The sequence below is a fragment of the Acartia tonsa genome, chromosome 1 (genome assembly GCF_053477335.1).
Source record: "Acartia tonsa isolate MP-2025a chromosome 1, ASM5347733v1, whole genome shotgun sequence".
In the NCBI taxonomy this organism is placed as follows: Eukaryota; Metazoa; Arthropoda; class Copepoda; order Calanoida; family Acartiidae; genus Acartia; species Acartia tonsa.
Window position 1 is genome coordinate 56,809,522 of NC_137260.1, and position 20,388 is coordinate 56,829,909.

General features: G+C 30.6%; 1 protein-coding gene across 1 annotated transcript; it reads left to right on the forward strand.

Annotated features, from left to right (window-relative positions):
* The first annotated feature begins 15,008 nt into the window (after positions 1-15,008).
* LOC145313620 (uncharacterized) lies at positions 15,009-20,302 on the forward strand. Its single transcript, XM_080153138.1, has 8 exons — positions 15,009-15,107; positions 15,831-15,920; positions 16,058-16,132; positions 16,866-16,915; positions 17,212-17,285; positions 17,615-17,713; positions 18,300-18,431; positions 20,093-20,302. The coding sequence occupies exons 1-8, from the start codon at positions 15,022-15,024 to the stop codon at positions 20,285-20,287; spliced, it is 801 nt and encodes a 266-aa protein (XP_080009264.1). The 5' UTR covers positions 15,009-15,021; the 3' UTR covers positions 20,288-20,302.
* Positions 20,303-20,388: the final 86 nt, after the last annotated feature.

Below are 20,388 nucleotides of genomic sequence, written 5' to 3' on the forward strand. Positions count from 1 at the left end.
GATGGTTTGATGATATGATGCATATGCAGATGTGAATGCACACTAGAATTATTATTCACTGCACCAAAAACAAAAATAAATAAATCTATTAGTTATAGATGAAAATATTAAGAAATATAATATTTCATGCATCTATTATAACAGCAGTGTTAATTGGACTGAAGAGCATGTTCAATCATAACCAAATTATGTTAAATCTTTGCATCTATCTTATTGATTTTTTTCCACTGTCAGTTTTAAACATAGAACTTAAAGGTTAGTGTTTTTAATAATTTCATCCTCGTTACTGTTGGATATTACAATGCAGAAGATATTAAAAAGGTTTTCTTTGAGTATTGACCCCTTTTTATAAAACAACGAGGAACTAGATTGTTATTTCTTAACTTGCATTATATGAAGCTGCATTTCTGTGGCATCTTAAATTATAAAAATATTTTTTTATCCATAAATATTACAGTAGATGGGTGTATTTGTTCAATTAAATTTCAGTATTTTGTGGATTAAAAAGTCTTGACAGGGCTTAGGCTAATTTGAAGGATCACAGTAAAAATATACCTCTTTAAAAATATGAATATATGAAAAATGTATAAAAAGAAATGTGTAAAAAATACTATTTTGTAGTAAATGACTCGTTCAACTAAGTTGTTTTTTGAGGGGAGCTTTATGAGTGTCTCCAAAGACATCCAAGAGGGGGAGGGGTTACTCCCACATCAAATAAATTTTTGGGAATGTCGTTGGGAAGTGACCCCACTCCCACTCCAAAAAAAACTTTACTCTATATTCTGACCCTTTTCCTTAAGACAAAAGATATATTACTATTTTTGTCTTTCTCTTTCATTAGATTTTGGAGTCTAGTCTAGTTAATATAAACTTTTTAGAATAAGTTTTATAGCCCATAATTCACAAAGAAAAAAATGTTCCAACTCTAAAAGGTCAGACTGACATACTAACAGACTGATACAGTTAACAACCATATAAATAATTAAACAAGGAAGATAAAATCTCTAAAAAGCACAACAATAACAAACAAACAATATGAAATAAGAAAAGGATATTATAGTGTTAAAAAGAGAAACCTTGACAAATTGGTCAGCAAGGATAATTTTGTTTTTAAGATACTCTAAGAAACAAAAAAGGCATTAATAAGTAAATACCTCTGACATACTGACGAACAAACCATAGTTGTATAGTAGCTGCGCTACTAAAAATAAAGAATACTAGGATTAAGGCCAATTTAATTTACAACCCAACTCATCGTATTATCTTTTTTATCTGTCTATCTTTATATGTTGCCAGGGTTCAAAGGATAGGCTAATTGAAGAAAAAATAATATTTTTTTTTTAATTCTAAATTTTGTTAAATCCTCCAATGTGACATCTTTTCAAAATGGCAAAGGCAAAAACAACATTCTAAATTAAGTTACAAAAGTCATTATATTTTTTTTATTTACTAATCCCTTTATCCATGATGATGTAGGTCAATTTTAATGGTTGAAATGTTTCTAATCTCTGTGTCTAAATATGGCTGGGGACTTATTTAATATTTATGTCTCTTAATTTTGGGTCTTGTTGCTGTGCAGGGCTTTTAAGTTTTTATATTGCTTTAGTTTTAAGTTTAAGGAGTGAGGGGGGGGGGGGGCGGTATAATAAACAGTCGTTTTTTTAATTCTTAAAACATGCAATACTAATTTCTTATTAATTTATGAGTAATATTTGAGCTATTTTTATCAACTTAATTTAGATTTTTAATTACTGAAAATGATTTTCATTGAATATAAAACAGAGAGTTTTAATTTACTCCTAGACATAGACAGACGAACATACCATTGATAAAAAATAGCTGCACCTCAAAAAAAGTGTACATAATTTTTACGCTACCGTAATTGTAAACGTGATGGCACAATAAGGATGCGCTTTAAACATAAATTGCAATATTTCAACAAGGGTGAAAACTTTCAAAAACATTATCTTTGTTAAAAAAAATCAATGGATAAGATAATAAAAATTCTTTGAGTGCAAAAATAATGCTGGAACCTTGCAATTAATGGGCGAATGGACGAACAAACCTTGTTTATATGAAAGCTTTGCATACAATTATAATTTTTCCTTACTTTATCAACTATTATTCCGATTATAGTACTGAGCAAATAAATAGACTGCTTCATATATAGAATAGCTACGTTAATTGATTCTATTTTCCCTGTCTTTATAAATGGGTGCAGGAAGCAAATGTTCAATTAAGACTGGTGGACGGTCATTTCTAGTTGTAGAGTAGCTACGCTTCTTGATTTTCTGTTCGTTACCTGTTTTTCCATCTATTAATAATCCTAAATAACGGCACTGGGTGACGCAAAAAAACAAATTAAGGAAAAGAAACCAAGTCATTTCAATAATGCAATTTCTGTACACTATTTATAAATTGAACAAGGATGATTTTCTTCATAACTAAAGCAGCAATAACCAGCTTTAAAAAAATTTCTTTTTATATGTAAGATTAATAAACATAATAGCTAGCCATATAAATATATTTTGCCTTATTTTGTGTGCCAGGTTATTGAACAATGAGAATGGTTAGAATCATAGAGTAGCTTTGCTAATGGCTTGCGGTATGTCATAAGATGACTATTCAAGATTTGTATCATACATAAGAACAATGATATTGTAGTCATTAATGAACTTTTTTGCGCGAAGGGAAAGGATACTGGCGATGATAATAATGATCTTTATGGACAAACAAACATACTTTTGGCATAATACAAGGTTAAAAGCAAACATTGAACTCAATTTTGTGTTGGTTCTTTCGTTCAAATAACCTTTAGCAAGGTCCAAAATGTATAAATGTAATTTTAGGTTGAGCAGCTAATTTGTATTTATTGCTTTTTGTTATGGATTGCTGCGCTTATTTCGGACATAATTGTTTTTGTTTTATCCGATTTGTGTGTGTTAATTTCAAGTTATGATACAAATATATTAAAACTACAAGTTGTTTCAATTGTTAAAAAAATCTTTAAGAATTTTGAAAGCGGCTAGTCTACATGCCAAGATCGTAATGATGTTTTTCACACTTCATTAAGATGCTTTTTAAAAATCATATCTAAAGAGTTATCTTTTTTGAAAGAATAATATGTGTTTTAAATCTATATATTTCTGTTGTATAAGTAGCCGGAAATGGTTATGTTTGTCAGTAAAATATCAAAAACGGCTGGTTTTATTTCAGCGTCTGAGCAGGAGTTAAAGTATTTTAAGAAGGTGTAAGTCTTCATTACAAGTTAGATAGATTAAGAAAAAAAGTTTTTTTCTTACATTTGAAAAAAAAAATTGTGAAGTAACGCTCCTTCATAGAAATTTTAGTGTTCCAAGGCAAACTTTGTGTAATAATTTAAATAGAGTAAAATAAAAATAAAATACTCAGTTGTTTTTCGGTTTGGTTTCATTTACCACGCCCATTGGCATGTAAAGATAAAATGTTATTGTTATTTACATTTTTTATCTAATTTACAAAAAAGATGTATAGGTAAAAATTATAATGAAACTTTATATGTAATAATTCTATTTTGATTTGATAAAGACATTAGGAGTAAATCACGAATAACGTGACAGCCGTATAAAGGGCGTCATTGTCATAACTTTGTCATAACGTAACTGTAATGATAAAGACATAATTTTCTTTTATGGGCACTTTAAGCCGCATTGCTTTTTCTTTGAAAAAATATGCACTTTTTAACATATAATGTTCAAAAAAGACATAATTTTTAAATCAAACATTTTTAAAAGCGAAGCTTTTCTATAATTAGGGTCGGTCCGTCCGTACGTCCGTCCGTCCGTAACGGATAGCTTTTTTTGCTAATTTAGGCATGTTAGAATTGTCATATTGATTTCAAACTTTGCATGGTGATTCCTGTAGTAGTTAAGTACGATTTAGATAGCGTAGCAACTCTATAATCATTACCAGAATGTCCGTACGTCCATTTTAATTGATTTTGTAATGTTGATTTTTTTACTTTTTTAACAACAAATTTTTATGTGATCTAATAATCCGATTGATCTGATTTTTGGTATACTGATTCCTGGGACAACAAAGTACAATATTATAAGCGAAGCAACTTTATAATCAAGTCCTAAAAATGTAAGTATGTCCATAAACATTATTCTGTATCAAGCAGTTTTTGAACAATTTTACTTACAATTTTGCTTCGACATTTATACATTTATATTTTGATTATTCAGTTCTGACACTATACAAGTGTTAGTGTCCGTTTGTCCTACCGTTTCAGTGCTTCGCTTTTATGGATGTTGTCATCCTTGTTTTAATAAGAATAGGTACTCTCTGTCTAAGCTGTTTCACACTTTTGTCCATTCCAATGTAACCTTTGCAATTTAACAGTTAATTTCTTGTTTGTTAACGATTTTAAATATATGACACATAAATTGCTTTGACACTTAAAATATTTATTGTATTTTTACTTTTACTGTAGAGCATGTTGCTGTTTATTTATGAACAATATTTTATAGATTTTTGTTGCTTTGCTTCTTATTGACATTGTTGCCTATTTAAAGCTTTAACAGTTCTCAAAGATTTAGCATTTTCATGAAATTAACATAATAATGTATCTGGCTATAAATGTTAAATTTTTTTATGCAAAAAATGTGATGAATAGTCAAAGTTAAAGAAGCCTACAGCACAAAAGACTGTGTAAATCTCCTTTCATTTGAAGGTGGAAACCCCTTTCTCCCACCGAATGAAAAAAAAAGCAAAATTTAAAGGGTTTATGCGGGCCATTGCATCTATTAATATTATTATTTTAGGTATCCTTTTTAGCAGCAGTTTGTAGAAGTTGATATAACCCCTCTTCCCCCACATTGCTAGTTGAGAATCCTAAAAAAAACAAAAATTCATAATTAGTTTAATGTTTACTTTGAAATTGATTTTCTAAAAACAACATTTATGCTAGACCAGGTAAAACAATTTTAGGAGAGCTTCACATGTAAGTGGTAGGAAATGCAATGTATGATCTGTAAAAGGGATTCTACCAATTTTTCCTTACCATTATTTCGATATCCTTTTTCCTCCTTATTTTAACCCGTATAACAACAGACTACCTCAAAATAATACTTTTTGAGTTGAAAATTAGTTTTTTGGGGAGTATACCTAAAATGTCACGTGTGACGTCATAAAAAACGTCTAAAAAGAAGGAAGTATGGTGACATTTTACAAAATGACGAACAACTGTATAAATATTTATCAGTTTTATAATGTCAAATAATATCTCGTAAACGGCAGTACCGCCGATCTTTCTACAATTTTAATATATGGGTCCAGGAAAGTTTATATGTAATAATAAAAAACTGAAAAAAAGATTTTTACAAAATTTCTCCTACAATTAAAAATATTTCTTAAAAACCTTTACATTAAAGTTGATTTTAAATTAGATCTGTGTTTTTAGCATTGAAATGCTGTTTGAAGAGCTGATTGGCCTTATGAAGCATTATTAATCAGAATAATGTAAAGTTATTCAAATAATATAATATATTTCTGTACATTTTGTAAAATGCAAATATTGAAGCGTCCGATTTGGTGGAAGATTTATTTTTCCCATTGACAAATCCCCACTTCCTCCTAATTACAGACTGGGAAGCAAAGTAGTGCCAAAGGATTAAAATTGCTCATAGCAGTTTTTATTTTGTTGCATTTGCCAAGTCAAAAGTCTTTATTAGTTTGAACTCCAAAGTATATAATTCATCAAGCTATAATTCTATGAATAAATATGTAGGTTCTTTTGGCTAACAATATTAACATTAAAACAAGAACAATTCAGTTTTTAATATAAAAATTTAAATCATTTTTAAAAGCGAAGCTTTTCTAGAATTAGGGTCGATCCGTCAATACGTCCGTCCGTACATCAATAACGGTTAGTTCTTTTCATTAATTTAGACATGTTAGAATTGTACCATTGATTTCATACATTGTATGATGATTCCTATAATAGTTAGGTACGATTTAGAGAGCGTAGCAACTCTGTAATCGTTACCAGAATGTTAATACGTCTATTTAAAATATGTTGGTTTTAACCTTTTTGACAACAATTTTTATGTGAAATATCCTATTAATTTGATTTTTAAACTGCTAATTCCTATTCCAACAAGGTACTATGCTATTTAAGCGAAGCAGTTCTATAAGTAATTCTTAAAATTTAAATATTTCCTCAAACAGTATCCTGTACTTAATCAGTTTTGTAAAAAGTTTGCTTCAATTTTTGTTTAGACTTATACATTCATATTCTGCTTATTCAAGTGTTAATGTTCGTTTGTTCTATCGTTTAAGAGCTTCGCTTTTATGGATGTTGTCATCCTTGTTGTTCTAATGTTTAATTGGTTCGCTATCCCCAATCAAACCTAATTATCCTTGTTTTCAAAACAGTCACCCTTTGTTTTATTGATTGCAGCAATCCAGAATGTGTTTGGTATTTTAATTATTGGAATTACAAAGAAAAATGATTGCAACTTGCATACATACATAGAACAAGACTATAAACTACCACCCTGACAGTGACCTTTTTAAAAGCGAAGCTTTTCTATAACTAGGGTCGGTCCGTCCGTACGTCTGTAACGAATAGCTTTTTTTCGTTAATTTAGGCATGTTATAATTGTCCTATCGATTTCAAACTTTGCATGGTGATTCCTAAAGAAGTTAGGTACGATTTAGAAAGCGTAGAAACTCTATAATCGTTACTAGAATGTCCGTACGTCCATTTTAAACATGTTGATTTTCAACTTTTTTAACAACAAAATTTGTATCAAATAAAATTATCCGATTGATCTGATTTTTTAAATACTGATTCCTAGGAAAACAAAGTACAATATTATAAGCGAAGCATCTCCATAATCAAGTCCTAAAAATGTAAGTATGTCCATAAACATTATCCTTTATCTTGCAGTTTTCAACAAATTTACTTATAATTTGCTTCGACTCTTATATATTTATATTCTGATTATTCAGTTCTGACACTATACAAGTGTTAATGTCCGTTTGTCCTACCGTTTCAGTGCTTCGCTTTTATGGATGTTGTCATTCTTGTTCATGCAAGGATTAGTGCAATTTGTAACATCTTACATCAAATTCCCAGAGAGATAGATGGGGACAAGGGGCTGTTTATTATACTAGACCCCTAAATTTTATAATATCGTTTTCTTATTCGTTAGCTAAACAATTTTGGAGACTTTTAATGAATTTTGATTGGTTGGTTTATTAAGTTGAGTGTCCAAACGTTCTAATAATCAATTGTAAACACAGAAGGGGTAATTTTATTTATTAACATTGGTGATGTACATCAATTTGTTGGCTATCGTCATATCCCTGTCAGATTCCAGTAATGACATGTATTCCTTCACTTCCAAAAAGTTGTAAGACGGATATACTGGAGTTATAAAGTAGCATTAAGCTACTTAAAATCCGTTCTAATGGACAAAAATATATTTTAGATTATGTTCCAAGAAGCTTTTTTATTATTTGTTTGTGATTATTTTAATGATATTAGCAATAAAAAAGCACCAATGTACATTATACATAGCATAAAAGGTTAGATACTTTTTCAGCTTGAACTAATAATTTCTATTTTCTTTTGTATTGATATCTTTTATTTTATATCAACACAACAAGAGCCTTTTTAAAATCTGTTAGTCATTTTATTCCTCAACCCCCATTCAAAAAGGTCATTAAGGTGAATTAAACTAACTGGGGAGAGTTGTGGGGGGAGGGGTATGATATGGTTACACCCAAAATCATTTGCCTACTAACAGTCGCCTTTGTTAAATAATCCTTTTTCTTCTTTAAACATACAACGGAAATTTTCTACCTCATTTAACGACAAATGTAGCGCAGCCACTCCATACTCTCTCAAGTCTGTCTGACAGTCACTAAGAATTTCATACAAAGTACTGGCGTTTTCCTCGTTCATGGACGTATTAAAATCTATATCATTGTTTAAAAATTAATAAAGAACTAAACTTATTTATCAATTAAAATGTTTTTTTTTAATGGCTTTACCTTGTTTTTGCTGCGCTACTTATTGTCCTTGTTATGTAGGTAAATATTAAAAAAAGAGATTAAATTCAAGTTTTTAGTATAATGGATACATACACATATAATGCATAAAACTAAAATCAAGATCCAAACCGTTAATCCAAAAAAAAATTGCCCAAAATGAGTCTTCTAGGCGTGACAATTTCAAAACATTTTTGCTTTATCATTTTTTTCTTATAAAAAATGGCATTTTTTGCTCTTTGCAGTTTAATTTGTTTCACTTATTTATCAAGCTTTATAAATTTGACATTATACACCGAAAAAAAATAAACAGAATGATTTTACATCTTTGAGAATTGTCAAACATAAAAAATCAAACTTTAATGTTAAAAATGCAAAATAAAATATAATAAAGTAAAAGGATGAGTGTCTGTATTGAAAACAATTTTACCTTATTAATTCAACTATTTTATTTCAATCAAATGTTATTCAAGAAAAGTTGTTAGGGATTATATAAAATCATCTAATGAGGCCCCTCTCAAACGAATAGTTTTTCCTTACAAAGTAAAGTTTAAGGGTGGGGGGTAAGCGTAAACATGTTGTATATTTCATGTATTTGCCATTTAAATGGTTGATTATCAGCGGGGGGCATCCAGTTCAATTTATCAGATACCACAATGAAATTTGTTCACATTCTTAAAAGTACATTTGAATAAAAATTATTTTAGATTTTTTTATATCAAATTAGTTATTTTAAATGGCAATCAAAATATGATCTTATTTAAAAGGAAAAGTAATTAAAAAATATTTTCTTTTTGATTAAGGTTTCTTATGTTTGGTTAGGTAAAGTAAGGTTTAAGAAAGCCCATTAGAAATATTAGTCTGCCCACAGTGTTTCAACTCCCTTAAGGTTTTGAAACATTTCTTTTCATACCTAGTTTTTAATAATATTTTTTTAACATTCACATCTAAGTAAGTTTATTTTACTGTGTAATATATAGTTCATAATCTGCGCACGTTTAGATTTTTTATACATGTTGGAGGTTTGTGTGTAATATTCAGGGATACAGGGATAGGAAAATGGACAGTAAAATAATTCCCCCCCCCCTTTAATTATCATTTTTTTCCCTGTCTATCATTGATTAATCATTTTGGACCTAGTGGTTGTGCCCCTAGCATCGAGTGGCTCTAAACTATCTTAAGGATTAAATCTCAAAATAAAATAGCATTAAACAATCCCAGGACTTATGTCAAGATACCCCAAAAAGGAGAACTCAAGCAGTTTATTATTTATTGAAATCTTAAGCTTCAGACAAAAAAGCCTTACTACTTTCTATTAGATGAAAGTATTGTAGATTAATTTAAAACCAATTGATCTATTTTATGTATAAATTCATCTGACAACATATTTGGTCCGGGAAAATATTAATTTTAATCCCTGCATCCCTAACTATTAATCGTTTTAGGTTTGTTTTTCAATTTGCTTGAATAATACAAGAAAATGTTAAGCCCAAATTAATGGTTTATTATACAAAGTAGTATGATTTCTTTTATTGTCGATAACCAATCTACCGATTAAGTTCTCCATTTTAGGGAAGCTTTTCATAGGTCCTGGGATGTCTTTAGGCTATTTCAAATGAGCTTGTAGATTTTTTGATCCCGTTTAAGAGAGCCTAATCACCTTACCTTTAAAATTTTATAAGTGATTTTCTCTTGATTTGAATGCAAATATAAGAAAAAGTGACGGATTGGCATTGTGACGAACAAACATACAATAATTATAAAGCTGAACGGCTAAAACAGTTTTATTGCTACGCTTTTACCATTTAAACGATTTCGTTTATTTTATAAGGTTTGTAGTATTATTTAAATCGTGATAAATCTGATACTCTTTCTTCTGTTTGCACTTAGTAAACTACAAAGTACGATATAAACAAAGATGAATTTATAGTATCAATGAGAAGCGAAGCATAATAAAAAGACTATTTTTATTTGCAGTTTTAAATACACAAAACACACGGAAGGATATAGGAGAGAAGATGGGGGATTATTTACAAGAAATACAGAAAAATACCTTTTATAGCAGCCGAGAAAATCACAGTTTTCTTAAAAGAGAACTAATTTTGTTATAAAGTTACGAAAAAGATCACTAGCAAAGTTATTGAATAGTCACATTAGATAGGAAATTGCTAACACTAATTTTGAGTAATTTACTAGTTTCCACTGTATGAGTTATAGAGTAGCTTTATACTAAAACAAAAAAGCTTTGTATCCTAAAAGACCTTTAGAGAGAAAAAACAAGTTCAAATGCATTTTAATTTACTTTGGGTGACAATTTTTGGTTGGGAACACAATGATAAAAATGAGGCTGTATACAGTTACAGTTCATACAAGGCGGAAGGGATAAGACATTATTGTTTTATTGTTGAGTACTCTGTAGAGTCCAGGTAGGACCATTGTCAGAGGTTTACAGAATCATCTGTTCAAATAAATATCTAGTCTTTTCTTAAAAATGTTCAAATTCACTGCAGTTTTCACATTATTTGGAAGTGAATTCCATGACTTTGCTGCTCTGGTACTAAAAAAGTTTTTGGTAATTTCTGTACGTTTGAAATCAATCTGTAATGAATTTTCACTATTAGTGTTTCTTGTAGCTGGCCTTCCCTGCTCAACTCTTGTAAACCAAATGTCAGCATTAACTGAATCTAATCCATTTAGTATTTTAAATGTTTGGATCAGGTCTGCTCTTGTCCTTCTAGTTTCTAGTGACATCAGATTTATTTCTTTCAACTTAGCTTCGTAGGTTTCTCCTTTTAGGCCAGATATCATAGAAACAGCCTTCCTTTGCACTTTTTCAAGAACTTCAATATCTCCACTTTGCCAAGGATTCCAAGCTGGCGAAGCAAATTCAAGGTGTACTCTAACATATCTTTTGTACAGGTTTAAAAAGGTAAATCTGTCTCTATAGTGAAACGCACGAGTAGTAAGCTGATTAAGCATAGCTAAAGCAATTCTGAAGGACTCTTTACATTGCAGGCTAGGTTTGAGGTTTTTATTAATTCTGACACCAACATCTTTCTCAAATTCAACTTTTTTCAATGCTTTTCCATCCATAAAGTAATCAAAGTTATTGTTTCTTGCTCCAACATGCATGACTTTGCATTTATCAACATTAAATTGCATACTCCAGTCCTGTGACCATTTAAAAACAGAATCTAATTGTTGCTGAAGAACTATTTTATCTGCTGTATTAGAAACAGGATGTCCAAGTTTTGTATCATCAGCAAATTTGCTCAGGACCTGAACTAGTGGCGCAGCAACATCCAGATCATTTATATAAATGAGGAACAATAATGGACCTAAAACTGAACCCTGTGGGACTCCAGAGATGACATCTATCCAGGTAGATTCCTGACCATTCAATACACTAGACAAAAAAAACTTACTCTCCAAATGTCAAATTGTAAGATTCTTCCTTAGGTACCTGGTAAATGATGAGTGGAAGAATTAGGTGTAGATTATCAATTAATAATAAATCTTGGATGGTTGATAAAATCGTAGAGCCAGATCTTTATAGTAGCTTTCAAGGTACTAACATCTCAACTTGGCAGCACACCAACCCTTTTGATTGCAAGAGCTTTGTTTTGATGTCCTAAGTATGCATGGTAATGAAAAGTACCTGTTTATTGAAATAATATTCATAAGAAAAGTTTTCTCCAAGTAAATAATCTTTGCAACCTTAAACTTATGGATATAAATTTTACTAATTAGAAGGCTTGTCATTCTTGTTATAATTTGCAAGTTTCTACTGCACTCACCACTTACTGACTGCTAGTAACGCCCTTGTGTAACATCCCTTTAATAGTTAGTGGATCCCACAACTTACCTAACCCACCTTATAATAATTACTAATTTTTGTTGCCTTTAAAGTTAGGTTGTTTAAGAAAGGGTTAATGTGGGTTTAAGAGTAGCAATTTTGCTACCCGCATGGGCTAAAAAGTAAAATAAGTTGCCAGGGGTGTGGAGGGGAGGGTGATTAACCCAAAATCGATTAATTGGATTCTGCACGCCCAGGAGTAGTCCAAGACATTGTGGGTGTAATTATACCGGGGCATGGGGGCGATGCAGGTGGTTAGGAGGGGTGCAGGGGGGGGGGGGCTGGGGGTGATGAAAGATGATGATTAGAGGTGCAAACTAGTTTCTCTTCTTACCCCGTTAGGCAGAAAAAGTGCAAGAAAACGGTCAAAAGTTGATGTGCATTTTCGCGTGTGCTGGTTTAGCATCACTTCGAAAGTAACCATTGAATTGACAACAACTTTTTATTATATCAATACTTTCATTTAATAAAAATTTCTTTAATTCTATTTAATTAAATTAAGCTCTAAATAGCTTTAAACATACTATACACTTTGTAAATTAATAACATTTCAAAGTTTTTAAAAACATAAACAAATATTTCAGCAAAATAACATTAGAAAAAGTATACATCTATAACATAGATATCTATTTAACATTTAGGTATACTAATCTTTAAATTTGATAGATATAGCTTAATAGATTACTATTTCAAATTTTTACAATATTTTACTTTGATTTCATTTAAATACAAAACTTCCATAGCTTGAAAAAATTCTTTTTCTTTCAATAGAATATCATTTTAAATAAATATTTACTCAAAAAAACTTTTATCTTTCATAATAATTTCATTTTATTTTGAATTTTACTAATTTTACAGTTTATAAAAAGGCAGCTCTAAGAATGACACATTACTTTTAATGTTGAAAGGCCTAACAATAATCTGTTGGTATACGATACCATAATAATTTTAAAGTTAGGATCAAGAAATAAATATGAAAAATATCTCATATCTTTTTTCAACAACTTAAAAGGTTGCTAACGGTGAAACAACAAGATTATAACCGGAGAAAATAAAGGCCTATCAATAATAAAGACTCAATACTGTACAGTGTATGTTTAAAGCCTATAGAAACGCGCGTTTTCTATCGCTGCGCATTCCTTATATATTATTTAGTATTAAGTATTTGGGATTATTTGTGTCAATTACAGATATGCCATCAGCTGTGTAGCCATTAGCAGCTTTAGAGCCCTATGCGACCTTTCTTACTTGATCCCAAAATCCTTTTAAGTATTGCAACATTATGATGCTTTTTTACAACATTAACCGAGGATTTAAAAACTCATAGTTCATGTAATACTCAAAGCATGATTTTTAGTGCATTTTTATATAATAAAAGAAAACTTAGCAACGCCTTTAAGATGGTGTACAAAGTTTAAGCTAGCTACTTTTCGTGTTAAATAATTTTTTGTGCACCCACTTTTAATTGCTTGTTGTAACAGATTAACTGTTTGTAATCAAACAAGGACAAATTATGCTCATAGGCAGTCCAACAATAAAGGATAATAAAACTGTTAAAAAGTGAGTAATGTTACATTGATCATGAACAATATTTTAGTGACATACATACTCTAGTTAAAGAGCAGCTATGCAACTGCAAAGTTATGATATTATAAATTCTATGCATCTTAAGAATTTATATTTTGATTCGTGTTCAATTGTTACGGTGTAATCAAACTTTAGCTAAATGTTACAATATCAAATCTTCATAATTGTATGTTATTATCTTAGCATTATTATTATAGCAAAATGATTTAATACACTTAATATAAACTTTGCCTATTAGCCTTTTTTATGTTTAAATAGGACAACCATCATAATATATTTGCCAATGCTTCACTATGCCATTAAAAACACTTATGTTATAGGTTGAAATGATTGCACACCCTATTCCATATTTGTAGTGCATTATTTTTTACATTGTTATAATTCTTGCAATAATGTTCAGAATATAATTTATCAAAATATTTTTCTTAAAACTTCCTACTTTAAAATTATTTTGAACTTTAAACTACTAACAAGATTATTACTCTTTTTATGATTGGGTTCTGTTAGACAGTAGAAAAGTTAGGCAAAATAATTTTGATAAAAACTAGTTGACAATCAAGATGTTGGATTATAGTTCTTAAAAAATAGGCAATGTTCTTTATTATACAAAGTACATTTTTATTTAAGGATCATTGGTTTTAGTAGAGTGTTGACATTAGTTAATGATTTGGTAGTTCAGAAAGGTCATGTCAACCCCCCATTTTCAGAGAGAAGTTTTTTGGTGAATAAACATGGCAAACCACTTCTACAAGCATTATTAGTTTGTATTTAGTTGACATTTAGTTAAATATAGGTAGGGAAGGGACATTGATGAGGAAATCTATACGATAACCAATCTATAATAGAGGGAGGAGACAATGATAGTTAAAAAAACTCTACAAACATTTCTTTCCTCCAAAACTACAAATCTTTATTAGTTTGTTGTTGACATCTATAGGATTCAATACTTTTTAATCATTTCACTCAAGTGTTATGCTAAATGAATTAGTTGAATTAATCTACAAATCTTTTTTCTCCAAAAAATGTTCACCCTTCTACAGACAAAATCAGGGGAAAGATTGAATTATTGTATTGCAATCCCTGGAGGTATCCGTTACAGAATAAACTGTTGCTAACACTTGATCTAAATCTTGAATAATGTTGTGCAATCAATTGCAAGTATCTCATCATCATACAATATTCAACATCCTAACTAAAGCCCTTTTTTTGTTTCTCTTGCATTCACCTTACATCTTTTTTTAATATAAAACATTTGCAAAGAAGACACATTAAGGAATTGAAGGCACACAGAATCATGTATTATGTCAAGTATAATTAACAAGAACATGTATTATCAAAGATTTTAAAATAAAGATAGCTAACAAACTCTTATAGAAAGCTAATTAAAACCTTATAACCTTATGGCATATTCAGAAAATAAACTTTAATCATAAATGTCAGAAAATATCACAATCAATGGCAGCTGAAAAATATGTTGAAATACATAGTGATAGATGTACTGTGTCAATAAAAGATAAATATTTCAGATTGAAGTGAAAATGTTGTCAGTTGGGGGCATAGTCTTCTTGGCTCTGATTGGTCAGATATCTGCTCTGCCTGATCCAGCTTTTGATACCAGACTAAGGTAGGACCTAATCTAATTTGTGATTGGTCAGATATCTGCACTGACTGATCCAGCTATTGATACCAGACTAAGGTAGGTCCTAATCTAACTTGAGATTGGTCAGATATCTGCTCTGCCTGATCCAGCTTTTGATACCAGACTAAGGTAGGACCTAATATAACTTGTGATTGGTCAGATATCTGCTCTGCCTGATCCAGCTTTTGATACCAGACTAAGGTAGGACCTAATCTAAATTGTGATTGGTCAGATATCTGCTCTGCCTGATCCAGCTTTTGATACCAGACTAAGGTAGGACCTTTTCTAAATTGTGATTGGTCAGATATCTGCTCTGTCTGATCCAGGTTTTGATACCAGACTAAGGTAGGACCTTTTCTAAATTGTGATTGGTCAGATATCTGCTCTGTCTGATCCAGGTTTTGATACCAGACTAAGGTAGGACCTTTTCTAAATTGTGATTGGTCAGATATCTGCTCTGCCTGATCCAGCTTTTGATACCAGACTAAGGTAGGACCTATTCTAACTTGTGATTAGTCAGATTTTATCTAAGCTGTCAGTGATTAGATTGCTCTTTTTGATACCAGCCTAATTTAGGACATATTCTCAGTTGTAATTGGTATTTTTATAGAAACAAAGTGTAAAATTCTTTTGCTAAAATGTTCTCTGACCCATTTGAAATTAAAGAATAAAACTACCTAAACATATGCACACAAATTTATAATTTAGATCAGAGCTGGAAGCCGCTGCTGAAGACAGTGCTCAGCTTGCTGATGACCTGGCTGCTATGCTTGCCAGACTTGAAGGCAATGATGAAAGGTAAACATATCATAACAAGAACAAAATGCTTGCTTTTGTACTTTTAACTAGTTATCAATTTTACATTTTCTATTTATATTTTAATCAAAAATGCAATTTGAAAAAAATATAGTTTTCAATTAAATTTGTGTATTTAGGGACATAGAGGCAGAAGTTGAGGTCCTCGAGAATGACTTCAAAGTAGAGGCTGCTCTGGAAGACATGATTGAAAGGTAGAATATTTGTCTTTGATGTAATTTTATTGAGAGAAAAAACAAGAGTTAGGCAAAAATTACGAAATGGCCAGCATTATCATCACAGAATAAAAGCTGTCTTTCTGATATAAAAAAGCAATACTATTTAATAGCATTTCTAGCATATTTATTGACAAATAAGTTATAGTCTTGATGAATCTTGACAAAAAATTTAAGCTATCTATTATAATTACATCATAAGAGATTACACTTTCCCAAAAGTTGTATAGACATACGGTCTTACGGACACAGAGATTTATGGTTGCTTTAGAGCAAAAGCACAACATTTAGTGGAACCTAGTAATAGTGTCTATCTTTTTATCTTTGTGACGTAACAAAAATCGAAGGATGAGAGGGGAGGTGGGAAAGGCAACCCCTAAAAAAGAGATGGATTTTTGTTACGACACAAAGATAAAAATTTAGACACTATTACTAGGTTCCATTTGGTGGATAACCCTCAGGGATGTCCAAGGGAAGGGGGGGGGGGAGGGGTAAAGGGGTGATTTGCCCCAAAATGAGCTCCTCAAATTTTTTCCTTTTTAAAATTTTAACCCCCCCACCCAAAAAAAAGCTTGGACGTCGTTGCCTTTATGATATAAAGATTCATTACCCCCTCCCCAATTTTTTTTATTTAAATTTTTTTATCCGCTCCCCCCTAAATAAAAAAGCTTGGATGTCCTTGATAATGCTCATTGTGATTATTATTGCTTAGAATTGAGAAGTTGTCTGCTGAAACAGAAGAAAAGCTTCTCAATGACGAAGGTATAATTTTTTTTATTAAATAGCAGAATTTAAAGATATGTTTGTTTGGTATTTAATGTTAGTAATTTCATTCTTATTACTGATCAAATTTATTGTAAATTATCTTTCATGGTTCAGTATCTCGTTCTGCCAAACGTAAGCTTAAAACCTTTGGAGGGTTATTTTGAATTGATGGATTTTCAAATCAATAGTGTTAATATATATTTTGAGTAATTTTATGTAACATAGTTGAGCGATATTTAAATTAATTGTCCATAGTCCAATCCCTGCTTTAACTAGAATTCTATTTGTTGCAGAAATCAGCGAAGACAACCTAAAGAAGGAGGAAGAATTGAGAGAAACTCTGCTTGAACTAGAAGATGTAGCTAAGGTAATGAAATTCATAGTTTACATGACAAATCCAATATTATAGAGTTGTAAGCTTTTTTTTGTCTTTAGCAAAGGATCTTGCTAACCGCGGTACCTATATATGGTTCTACTTTGAAGTGAAGTCTGAGAGAAATTTATAACTAGAAAAATTTACCAAGCACCAACAAATTTTTTAAAACTTTTTTCTTTAAAGCTTTAGTTGAAAATTGAAGGAGTCACCTTGCCCCCCCCCCCCCTTAGTGCCCCTAGAGGCTACCCTCCTACTCTTCAAAATACATTATTATTTTACTACATTTTCATTACCCTGGATTGAGATGTTTACTATTGTAGGAGATTGAGTTAGTAGCCGGCAACTCTGCCAGTCCTGCTGAGGCTGAAGCTATTGAGAAGATGGCTCTGGCTCTCAAAGAAGTTTCTTCTAAAATTAAGGTAATGAAAATAAGTGTATTATCCCCTAGCAACCAATTCAATCCCGAGATAGAGGGGACAATGAGCTATTTATTACACTAGTCCCCAATATTTTATAATTACGTTTTCTTATTCGTTGTCTTAACAACTTTGGGGACTTTAATGAATTTTAGTTGGTTGCTTTATTAAGTTGAGTGTCCTAGCGTTTCATCCACTAAATGTAATCTATAGAAGGTTTTTTGATTGTTATACAATGAGAATATAAATTTTAGGAAGGTATATTCTTTAACGGGCCATTTATTATGGGGGGAGGGGGGGTTACTTATTCTCCCCCACTTTATAGCCTCTTTAGCTCAACTGAAGGACATACATTACAAACATACCTTAAGCTACTTAATCTTAATGTTAGGTTAGGACAGAAAAATAGCCTGAAGCCATCCTATGACCTAAATCTAAAAATAAAATAGTTTAAAACCATCAAAGACCTATATGAAACTTCACTAAATGGAGAACTGATTTATTGATTGAACTGATTAAAATCTTAAGCAGCAAACAAAAAACTTGCTACTTTATAGAAAGCTTTCCTGAATATATCCATTCCTTCCAGGTTGATAAGAAATCCGGAGATAAGAAGAAGCCCAGAAAGCCTAAAGCTGACACTGAGGATGACAAGAATGATGAAGAAGTTGCTGCTGAGAAGCCAAGGCGTAGACGTCCCAAGACTAGTGGCAAGAACAGGGTAATTGATTTATTTTGGAATATTCTATCGCATAGTCCATTATTGTTTAATCGTCGCATTTACTAAATTAAATAATTTTTCTTTCTGTATTATAGTGTTAAAAAATTCGAATAGCATTAGCTTGTTGGTGCTTCGTTAATTATTACAAAGAAGGTGTATCAACTTTTTTTTTTATAGCTAGCCGGTTCTTTTAGTAAGTAGTAGATGTAAAATTTTTGATAGAATTCAGATATGCAATCGGTTTTTTTGTAGACCTCTTATTTTTTAAGTAATTTAAGTTTAAAAAAAAATTAAGTCGATTTTAAGGTACTAAAATGCAACAAAAAAAAGAAAGAAAATGGCCATTATGAACAAAAATAGTAAGATCTTTAATTTGACACCTTACTTTTTCAATTCTGTCAGGTAATTATTGAAAAAATCAATTTTTTTAAACCCACGAGAATAAAAACTTTGACATTAATTTTATTATTTCACAGGTAAAAATATATGGGTTCATATATACCTTTAGAATCAGAAAAATATTACGAATTCATTGTAAGCAAAATTGAAAAAAAAAGTTTAAAATATAGTATATAAACTACAATAAAAGGAATTATATGAAAATATCATATTATATTGTACAGGCAACATCTTAATTCTTGAATTGAGTATAAAAATGGGAAGGGGGTAAAGAGGGGGTAAAAAAGGGATGACGATAGTGTTGCCTGAACAAAAAATACAATTGGCCATTTGTTTAATTTTTTATTTTTTTACTTTTTTTCAATTTTGCTTACAATGGATTCGTAATATTTTTCTGATTCTAAAGGTATATATGAACCCATGTTTTTATGTCTGTTTGAGAAAATATTTAGGTCTAAAGTTTTTATTAAACCGAGGTTAAAAAATAGATTTTTTCAATAATTACTCAACAGAATTTTAAAAGTAAGGTGTCAAATTAAAGATCTTACTATTTTTGTTCTTACTGGCCATTTTCTTCTTTTATTTTGTTGCGTTTTAGTACCTTAAAACCGACTTAATTATTTTTTTTTTAAACTTAAATTACTTAAAAAATAAGAGGTCTACAAAAAAACCGATTGCATATCTGAATTCTATGAAAAATTTTACATCTACTACTTACTAAAAGAACCGGCTAGCTATAAAATAAAAGTTGATACACCTTCTTTTACTTGTTTTCAGTAGAAAAATACATTTCAAACTAGCTACTCCTTAACAGGTGCTTTTAAACTCAAGAAATGTGTCCCTATCCCTTATAGACTAAAACCACCTCTAAATGCCTTAAAATGTTTAACTGGATAATTAAACATATTCAGTCCAGCTTTTTTTATAGATTTTTTTGGCTCCAAAAGAAAGTCACATTCAAGGAGAGGAAAGAATTTTCTCGTATACATTCGAATCCGGTGGATAGGAACCGGTTCTTATCCATACGAAAAAACTATGTCTAGCATCGTATTATATCCAGTTTTCTACGAATATAGAAATGTACAATCATAAGATTAAAACCAGTTTTTTTAGCTGGTGCCTTCGGCACCACGGGGCTAAAAAAACTAGTTTTAATCTTATAATTGTACATTCTATATCCGCGGAAAGCCGTTTATAATACGATACGAGAAATAACTATTAAAAGATAAAAAAAAAGATTATACAAATACTTTTTTTTACAGGATGAGATTTTAAGCTTCCTTGGCAAGGCCGCTTCCGCCAGGTTGGAATTGGAGGAGGAAAAATCTGAAAAAAAATCTGGCGCTCAAAAATCCAGACAGCCCAAGCAGTACGATGATGATTATGGAGACTACGCTGATAGTGATGGTGGTGATGCCGATGACGATACAGGAATGTGTGACAATTATATAAGTTGAAATCGTGATTTTCATATGTTAATGAGTGATTTCTATGACAATTAGACATGCAACTATTTACCAAATATATAATTTTTTTGTAAAATTTATAAAAAAAAGGT

What these genes read in the sequence shown, in the direction of transcription:
- LOC145313620 (XM_080153138.1), top strand. Translation starts at nt 15,022, where the DNA reads ATGTTGTCAGTTGGGGGCATAGTCTTCTTGGCTCTGATTGGTCAGATA. An exon ending in GCTTTTGATACCAGACTAAG is followed by an intron (nt 15,108 to 15,830) that starts GTAGGACCTAAT and finishes TTTATAATTTAG; the next exon opens with ATCAGAGCTGGAAGCCGCTG. An exon ending in CTTGAAGGCAATGATGAAAG is followed by an intron (nt 15,921 to 16,057) that starts GTAAACATATCA and finishes TTGTGTATTTAG; the next exon opens with GGACATAGAGGCAGAAGTTG.